Source organism: Chanodichthys erythropterus, chromosome 12 (assembly GCF_024489055.1).
Source record: "Chanodichthys erythropterus isolate Z2021 chromosome 12, ASM2448905v1, whole genome shotgun sequence".
NCBI lineage: Eukaryota > Metazoa > Chordata > Actinopteri > Cypriniformes > Xenocyprididae > Chanodichthys > Chanodichthys erythropterus.
The window spans coordinates 37,233,714-37,243,782 of NC_090232.1; the positions used below are offsets into that span (position 1 = coordinate 37,233,714).

At 35.4% G+C, this 10,069-nt stretch overlaps 1 protein-coding gene across 1 annotated transcript; it reads right to left on the minus strand.

Annotated features, from left to right (window-relative positions):
- Positions 1–1,789: 1,789 nt before the first annotated feature.
- Positions 1,790–5,822, minus strand: zgc:111983 (uncharacterized protein LOC550501 homolog). The gene is made up of 9 exons (XM_067405095.1): positions 5,780–5,822; positions 5,446–5,509; positions 4,776–4,939; positions 4,347–4,408; positions 4,042–4,193; positions 3,777–3,931; positions 3,475–3,536; positions 3,109–3,275; positions 1,790–2,558 (listed from the first exon to the last, which is right to left on the minus strand). The coding sequence occupies exons 2-9, from the start codon at positions 5,483–5,485 to the stop codon at positions 2,473–2,475; spliced, it is 888 nt and encodes a 295-aa protein (XP_067261196.1). The 5' UTR covers positions 5,486–5,509; positions 5,780–5,822; the 3' UTR covers positions 1,790–2,472.
- Positions 5,823–10,069: the final 4,247 nt, after the last annotated feature.

Below are 10,069 nucleotides of genomic sequence, written 5' to 3' on the forward strand. Positions count from 1 at the left end.
TGATGTCCTCTCTCACAAGACAGCGAGGAAAGAATCTTCTTGAATGGTGAATCCATCCTTGCACAGACCCTGCATCAATTAGGTCAGGCCTCCTCCATGGCTTGAATGAGAGATTTCCTGACATAGGGCTGGAGATCAAAAACCTTCCACCATCATGCCCCCCAAAAAAGTCAATAAATAAAAAACCCTCCTCAATGGGTTTAAGGAAGGGACAGTATGGTGGGAGGTATTGGAGTGAAAATTGTGGACGCTTATGAAACCAGTTTTGGACCAGAGCAGATGGAAATATACAGTCATGCTCAAAATGATTCATACCCTAGGTAAATATGACCAAAGAAGGCTGTGAAAATAAATTGGGGCTCAGGTCAGGGGACTGGGACAGCTGTGGCAGATGCTTGGTTTTGTGCTCAGCGACTCATTTTTGTGTTGGTTTTGATGTTTTTTTTGGATCATTGTCCTGATGGAAGATCCAATCACAGCCCATTATATGACTTCTAACAGGCACAGTCAGGTTTAGATTTTTTTATCTGTTGGTATTTGATAGAATCCATGATGCCATGTATCTGAACAAGATGTCCAGGATCTCCAGCAGGAAAATAGGCTCACAATATTTAAGCCTGGCTCATTCCTGAAGGTAAGCGGGCTCTCGAGCCAGGTTGTGACATAGATTGGAGGCATTTTTTTGAAAAAAAAAAAAAAAAACTTGATTGCAATTGGAAGATTCTCTAATGAGGCCAGCAGGGGATGCTCACTCCCAGGCTTGCATGGCTCCTAAAGTCAGAGTGCAGTGATGGGGCAATAGACTGTAAGAACCATCCTTTTAACCGAGATCCTGACTCACTGTGGTCGTTAATTGCCACTTTAATTATTCATTTGATGGTATCATATTCTGGTAAGACTGGGTTCAGTACAGTGGCTCTAGGACTGCTATATTATCAAAGAAATATTATCAGCAATATGGTGTAAAAGCATACATTTCTTGCTCTGGAAACTACATCACAAAACATTGCATTCTGGGTAATCGCTGCCATGTTTTAGGACAGGCTCAGGAGCAATGACAACACAAATCACCAGAAGAAACCTCTAAAGTTTATGTTAATTTTTTTTAAAAAATTTATGCTTATACCCAGCAGGCACCGGACGTCAATATAACGTCAGATTGACGTTGGACTACTACGTCGGATAGACGTTGCATTTTGGTTGAAAATGAAAATCTGGTTGACGTCATAACCAAACGTCAGACTGACGTCAATCTCAACGTCGGCAATCGAGCAATCGCACCAGGGTTCGTTTTAATCGAACCAAACATGACAAGTGTGAACGCACCCTTAGAGTTAAATCTCTTTTTTGGTTCATTTTGCCTGTAAAAGAAAACTTGCCTAATGATTATGCACACATCAATATAAGGTATTTTTCATTTCCAGCCACCTCGTAGAATAAGTACGAATTGGTCGTGAGATAGCGTTGGTTATTCATTAGGTAAACATGGCTATTTATGTTGTGACAACTTGTAATGTTAATGTAATATTTTAAGTTGGGTGGACTTTAGTCCCTATTTGTTGAGTTTACTCAAAAAAGCACTTGCGATAGGTTGCCATATTATTTTAAATTTTGCCTTAAATTATTATTATTATTTATTTATTTTATTTTTTTACAGTCTTTCATCTGAGAAGGAGTCATCAGGGATTTGTGCAGTTCAATAGTTTGTGTTAGATAAAACATTTATTTGTTGGTTTGGAAAATAAGATGCTTCACTTTATTCTTTTAGAATTCTTAGATGTTTCATTTTATTAAACATAAGTACTTCATAAAACATAATACAGATAATTTATCAGAAAATGTTTTCATTTCTATTACTCATTGATTAAATACATAGATTGCAAATGTGTGCCTTTGTTACAAAAAATAGATCTTCAGCATCTTATAAATTGGAAGATACATTTTATTGAAAAAAGCAAAAAGCAAAACAATATCAGTTCTGAATCACACCTTTAAATATAAATTTCACTTGTGCAATTTGTATGGCTTAGAGGAATGTTCATATTTATCAGAGCATTTTTTTCATTTCTATTACTCAAATATTAAATGCATATATTGCACATGTATCTTGGTTACAAAAAAAAAATAAAAAAAAATAAAAAAATAGATCTTGAGCATCTAACTAATACATTGGCACTTGTGCCATTTCTGTGGCATAGAGAAATGTTCAGATTTGGTTTCAATGAACTGATCCTCATTATTTCTCCAGCTCAGTGTATAGAGGAACACTGTGCTTTTTGTAAAGCACAGACCAAAATAATGTAACTCACTCATACCTTATGTATCACCAGGCTCTATATGTGGCAAGAAAGACTAGTAAATGGTACAGCTAGATCATAACTTTAATTGTTTTGCTCTGTGATATGCTGATTTTGAATGAGACGGAAAATATCAGCGATTTCACAAGCGTTTTGCAGTCGCATGATTTTGTGATTAGTGAATCACAGCTGACAACAGAAGTGATGCTAGGATCATCCACACAGCTGTGAGTGTACTAGCCAGGACTGGAGATCCGCTAGCTGTAAAAATAAGAGAAAAGAAAATGCACAATAATTATTGACTCATTTAGGCCAGTAAACAAAGTCTTTGGAAACCCCTTTAAAAATCTTAAGACATCTATGGACTTCCAAACCATCATTTATTCATTCAGTTTGCTTCTGCTGACTGTAAACACAACACGTTTTTTGCTAGCTTTGTGGCTCTATCAGATGCCATATTTGAAAGGTCAGTTGGGAAAGTTTGATTCATTTTGTAGGTTATATTATAGTCTTTAAGACCAGAATCTGCAGAGACATGTTGAAGTATTAGCAGAAGTCGTCACGTTTGTTCCATTATTGGGCAGAATTAAGAGAAAATGAGTCACAATTCAATAATATTTAGTAGGCATACCAAGATACAATGAATCTCAACCACAAATGCAGCAGTTTGCATGTTTTAGAAGTTTTGTATTTGTGTGTGTGTGTTTATCATCAAACAAGAATGATTAGGTCTATGTCATTCCTTTAAAGGGTTCACAATGTAACAGAAAATATCTAACAGGAAAAAAAATAAATCTGTAAATATACTGACCGCTGTCTGGGATAACAGTAGCAGTGATGGATGTGTTATCAACTGAGAAGCTGAAATTTCCATTTGCGATTGCTGCAATAAGGGTGTTTTTCACTTCTGCCGCATTAGGAATAGCGATAGCCGTGGTGTTAAACTCGAGGACAGAATCAGTCACAATGGAGCCATTGCTGTGGGGATCAACCATGTTGAAACACAGTCAGATACATAACTAACAAAAGCTAAATGACTAAATGGAACAATCAAATGATCACTTGATTAACTAAACAACCAGACGGGAAAGCAATCACTAATTAAACAAATGCATGTATCCTTCTGTTTTGATAACAGGGTGTTTGGTAATTACTACAACTGAATGTATTTTTTTACCTGAACTTCTGAATGACCATGCGGTGGAAATGTGAGAAACGATTCTTGTAAACTCGAGAACACTGTAACAGACAGAAAAAGAATCATATAAATATCATATTACTTCATTTCTGTTTTTAAGAACAAATTTTGCTGCAAGAACTTTAGTTTTAAAACACACAAAAAGTGAGTAACTATTCAGTGTGTAAAAGCCTACATCACCAGTAGTATCTTTCTTTATATATATATTGCCAATACACAAAATTTCCCGTGTCTACTGCTATTGCAATTAACAACCACACTTCAATGGAGAAAAATATTACCTCATTGGTGATGTTATTTGTCAGCACTACGGTCTCAGGATCAGTGAGATTGGCGTAGATGCTCTTGAAAGTTTGAAAAATCTTGAACACTAAACTAAACTTCCCAATTTTAGCAGGTGCAGGGGTGGTTGTAGTTGGAGTTGCAGTTGTTGTTGCTTTGGGGAAAAAAAAAAAATGGGACAAAGTTCAACAAAAGTGTCTCATAATGGCCTTAACAACAGAAAAATATCATCATATTAATTTAAATCTGTAAACACACACTGACCAGCAGGCTCTGTGACCTCAGCAGCTGTTGTGGAATTCGTAATGATTGTGAAGCTGAAAATTCCATTAGTCAAGACTTGTGTCAGATCTGATGCATTAGGCTTAGATCCGTTGGAAAATTGAAGTTCTCCCTCTGTCACAATGGAGCCAGCACTGAGAGGGAACGCATGCAAATAATTAATGAATGAACTGGGAGAATATATAGTCAGTTGACTTACAAAGTATCTAACCAAGCAACCATTCATGCAATAAGATAAACAATCAAAATTCATTTATCATGATTTATACAGTTTTATGCTCTTTTACCTGAATTTCAAAATATTGAAGCGTAGGAAGTTTGTATATTTGTTCTTGTATAGTGGCTCAACCTACAAAAGATTAACAAACACATTAAGACATTCATCAATACAACTCTACATATATTTAATTACATTTAATTACAGTTTTTATTTTTTATTATGCTACTTGACAAATTATCATATCCAGTATCATCTTCTAATGCTGCAAACAGCTGTTTGTCTGTAAGACTTGGAAAATAGGCAAAGTAACAACATACATATAGATATGGCGGCACCCACTCTTATGTTAAAAATAAGGTGCATATAATTACACATTTTATCTGTTTTTATTCTGTACCAAGTTTGTTTTTTCTTCTAATGTACACCTTTAGCTGAACCCACTGCTGAAAAAAATACAGTGTAAATTGAACCATTCCTCACTGGCCAAAAACATTACCTGAGTGGTGATGTTGCTTTTCAGAGCTGCGGTTGCAGTATTGGTGAGGTCGGAGTAGTTACTCAGGAAAGTGTCATTGATGCTGAAGCGCAGACTGAATCGATAAACAGTGGCGTTGTTGGTGTTGTTTGTTTGAGCAACATTTCCAGGCACATGTAAGATTCCTGTTTAAGGTAAAATTTAGGGAAAAGATAGAAGCTGAGACAAGATTGCTGAAGATTTACCATCATAGTTAAGCATGCGCTTAGTTAGGTTCACAATTGCATACTGGTTAGGTAGCAATCCATATATAACATATGAAAATATTTTTTTCTCTTTCTATCACTCTCTTTCAAGATAAAAGTTACTTTATTGCTTTGATTTTGGACATCAGTGCTGAACTGCTAGATCCCTATCCCTTACCAACCAAGCCCATTTGACCATTAAGAGAGAAAACATATTTGTGATTATGATATACAGCTGTCACAACAAGCTAAAGATCGGTCTTTATACAGCTGGATTGTTGTGAAAATCCCTTTTTGGAAAAGGAATGTATTAGAATGTATTTCTTTTTCACTAACCTTTCTTGTTTTTGGAATGGTTTATTTAACATTATGGATTTCAGATAAGCCCTGTCTTTTGTAATTCCAGTGCAATGATACAGAATGATGTATTACTACTAGGTCCTTACCAATTAGACACAGAACAGGTACAATAATCCTCCACTCCATTGTGATCTTCTTTTAGCAACACGCCTAAAAAGTGAAGCATAGAAGTATGATGTAGCAAACATTTCTTCATGCAACATAAAATAGAAAGAAACATCCCCAGGGTTGGTGATCTTGATGTCACAGTTTCAAAAAGTATCAAGAGCTGGATAAGTAAGCAACAAACAAATGCAGTTATATTTACCAAGTATTTTTTTATTTTATTTAATAAAACACTAACTTACATATTAATGTTTGTATTTTTAAACCATTTTATATCACATGAATGCAGAGAACTGAAAACATTTTTCTACTTACTTGTTAGTTATTGCGTCAAAAAGGTGATCCAGGTTAATCCGTATGGCAAGCTCTAACAGAGCACAGCAGACAGGTGAGCTGGCATTTAAAGGAACAGGTTTTTTTTTTCTTTTGAAGAATGGACCAATGAGTTCAGTTGGGAGGTGTTGGCAAACTTGAGTGACAAGAATATTGAAATGTTTCTGTTTCCTGGTAATGTGACGGTACATGATGACAGTAGCCTACATGTTGCTGTCTCTGTTATGGTAAACTGAAAAATGATGGCTGTAAAAAATGTTTTTCATCTTTTAACACAGTAAAACTGTACATTACTCATGTAGAAATATGTACTTCAACACCCTTGACTGAAGTTAATGTTTCTAATGTGACATTTTTCTTTCCTAAAATTCCGTCAAATTTTATATCCAATGTGTTCGCAATAGCTAAGTGAGTTATTTTGATCAACAGGACATGTTGCTTTTAGACACTTGACGACAATATCTTTATGATATGCCCTGGATGAATGAGAATCTTTACACACACAATCAATCAACCCATTAACTGATGTGACATTAGCCAGCTATCAAGCAAAAGAATTGGCTAATTATTATTATTATAGAATTGCCTGATAAAGTAATTAATATTTTGAGTTTTCTAAAGGTTCATGGTATCCTTTTTAAGGAGGTGGCGGGTATTCAGCGTACTGCTCTTTTTTTGGTCAGTATTGCTCAGGTCTTCTTTAGCTCCTCTGACCAGTGGGGTTCCTCGAGGGTCCATTCTTGGCTGTATTTTATTTATTGGCCGATCTTGTTTTAGTAGCTGCCCTTAATTAATAAAGGTACAATTAATGCTGTACGTACATGACACAAGCAGATCTATATGCTTTAGGGATTTCATGTACATAAAATGAAAAGAAATGCTGTACTAGTAAGAATGCTCTGAATTCACTTGTCAACTGCTTAAATGATGTTAAAGTCTGGATGTCTGTCAGTTTCTGGATGTCTGGTTTGGGGGATCTGATGTTTGACCAGTCAAAATTAGTAATCTGGCCACTTTTTGTAAAGTGGTGGTGTTTTGTAAAGATGTGAGATATGCCTGAGACTTTGGTGACTCTCAAAAGCAACAAATAAATACTGCATATACACCGACATATATGAGAACAGTCTGAGATTATTCAAGTCACTAAACTTCTTTTGTCGTCTTTTGATGCAAAAGGTGTGTTTAAAAAAAGGTGTGTTTTTGTTGCTAATTATGTTGTATTTCCAGTTCATAAACAAAACATTAGGAAGCTATGTAACATTTCCAGCAAAAGTAGTTCCTCATAACTCATAATGTTTGTTCCAAACCAAACTAGATGGTAAAAATCAGCACTTCATGCTCTTATAATTTCACAAATTATACTCGGTCCATCATTTCCATGTGAAATCCTAAAAAAAAAAAAAAATGGTTTAATATGGTTTACAACTTTTATATGGTTGATTGGATGTTGTTAGTGTTGCATCTTTTATTTTTTTTTTATTGTGACTACCGGTAAACAGGCAAGAATGCTTTCCACTTGCCAAAAAGTCAACGTCACACAATAGTCACAAGACTCTTATAGTAATAGCAGTCAGTTAAGTTCTTAAGTCCTTTTTTAATATAACATTACATAGTTGTTCTACAGTATTGTAAATCCTGATTTTTGGGGCCGATCACTAGAAGCATATTGGCTAATACCATCACCAATACTGATCATCAAAATAAATTATACTACTCTTAAAGGGTTAGTTCACCCAAAAATGAAAATTCTGTCATTAATTACTCACTCTCATGCCGTTCCACACCCGTAAGACCTTCGTTCATCTTCAGAACACTAATTAAGATGTTTTAGTTGAAATCCGATAGCTCCGTGAGGCCTCCATAGGGAGCAATGGACACTTCCTCTCTCAAGATCCATAAAAGTACTAAAAACATATTTAAATCAGTTCATGTGAGTACAGTGGTTAAATATTAATATTATAAAGCGCCGAGAATATTTTTGGAGCGCCAAAAAAACAAAATGACTTATTTAGTGATGGCCGATTTCAAAACACTGCTTCATGAAGCATCGGAGCATAAATGAATCAGAGTGTCAAATCATGATTCGAATCGCGTGTCAAACTGCCAACGGCTGAAATCACGTGACTTTGGCACTCCGAACAGCAGATTCGACACATTGATTCATCTGTGCTTCGATGCTTCCTGAAGCAGTGTTTTGAAATATTATATTATATAATAAATACAATATTGAACCACTGTACTCACATGAACAGTTTTAAATATGTTTTTAGTACCTTTATGGATCTTGAGAGAGGAAATGTCATTGCTCCCTATGGAGGCCTCACGGAGCCATCGGATTTCAACTAAAATATCTTAATTTGTGTTCCGAAGATGAACGAAGGTCTTACGGGTGTGGAACGGCATGAGGGTAAGTAATAAATGACAGAATTTTCATTTTTGGGTGAACTAACCCTTTAACAACAATGCATTATAAATATAAAAAAATAAGAGATGAGAAAGTATCAGCAGCGGGAATATTAGGCTGCTATCACTTTAAGGCCGATTGCATGGATTCAATATGATACACATGCAACTTATTTACCAACTGTTTATGTTCACTTGAGACATAGTCGATGGTGTTTAAGCGAATACTCACTAAGCCAGGCATTTTGACATATTTCTCATAATCGTATACCACGTAACCTTTTACTTTGCTTTATTTATATGCTTTAAAATATATTTAGCTACCACTTGTAGTACACTATGTGTTCAAATGCACTATAAGTGGTATCTAAAAACATTTTTTAAATACAGAGATAGTATATTAAAAGCACATTTAAGTTCATATTTCATCTTAAGAAGTACTAACGAAGAATCTGTAGTATATTAAGTACAAAATTAGTGCACAAAAATAGAGCACTTTAAGTACATTATTGATATGTACTTTTTTTTTCACCTGGGATTATCGGCCGATAATGATCGGCACTCGATCAGTCGGAACCTCACTTTCATCTCTTTTTTTTTTTAATATATGGTTTACGATCTTTAAATGATTGATTGGCTGTTGTTAGTGTTGCATTTTTCATTTGACTTTTTTTTAATTGTGACAGCTGGTAAACAGGTAAGAATGCTTTCCACTTGCCAAATCTTCAACGTCACACAATAGTTGTTCTACAGCATTGTAAATGCTCTTTTTTCCAATATGCTTTGATCTAAAGGGGGCTCTGATCAGGAATTTATGGGGCCGATCGCCGCTTACTAATCACTGTCAGACATTTGGGCTGTCCAGGAAAGGAAAAAACTCTGGCTGAGATGTTTCTACTGAATGAATGGGCAGTGCTACAGTGTTAAGCATGGTTCCATTGAGAGTCATATCACCGCATCAGTTCTATTTAACCTAGTTTCTGCGAGGCAGTTTAACCTGCTAGTGCGCACCTCCCTTTTAAGCCGCAACCCATGACATAAATGACATAATCCAACTACAATGTACAGACGTAATTGTGGCTTCTTTTGAATGAAGATATCTAGGGTTTTTTAAGTCATACATAAAAATATTATTGATTAGAAAGTCATCTGGAATGTATCTACTTAAAGAAATGTATGACACTGTCCTTGTCAGAGCTTAGAAACACAATGGGGTCACAGCCATACGTTTTAAAGCAATAGATTTAAAACTCTGAAAGAGTTTCCTGGTCTCCACCTCAGAAAACATTTAAAGGGTTAGTTCACCCAAAAATGTAAATTCTGTCATTTATTACTCACCCTTATGCTCTTCCACACCTGTAAGACCTTCGTTCATCTTCAGAACACAAATTAAGATATTTTTGATATAATCCGATGGCTCAGTGAGGCCTCCATTGACAGCAAGACAATTAACACTTTTAGATGCTCAGAAAGCTACTAAAGACATATTTAAAACAGTTCATGTGACTACAGTAGTTCAACCTTGATATTATAAAGCAACGAGAATACTTTTTGTGCAGCAAAAAAACAAAATGACGACTTTTCAACAATATCTAGTGATGGGCGATTTCAAAACACTGCCTCATGAAGCATCAAAGCTTTACGAATCTTTAGTTTCAAATCAGGATCACGTATAAGTCATGTGAACTATTGAAATTTTGAAACTTATGACATAATAAAGCCTTGTTTACTGAAATCACGTGACTTTGGTGGTCCAAACCACTGATTCGAAACAAAAGATTCGTAAAGCTTCGAAGCAGAGTTTTGAAATTGCCCATCACTAGATATTGTTGTTGTTGTTTTTTTGGTGCGCAAAAAGTATTATCGTCG

Excerpts from the sequence above, each read along its gene's own strand:
- zgc:111983 (XM_067405095.1), bottom strand. The coding sequence starts at position 5,485 with ATGGAGTGGAGGATTATTGTACCTGTTCTGTGTCTAATTG. Across the intron at positions 4,194-4,346 it reads TTCAATATTTTGAAATTCAG|TGCTGGCTCCATTGTGACAG; the intron begins GTAAAAGAGCAT and ends GTTCCCTCTCAG. Across the intron at positions 3,537-3,776 it reads CAAATAACATCACCAATGAG|TGTTCTCGAGTTTACAAGAA; the intron begins GTAATATTTTTC and ends TGTCTGTTACAG.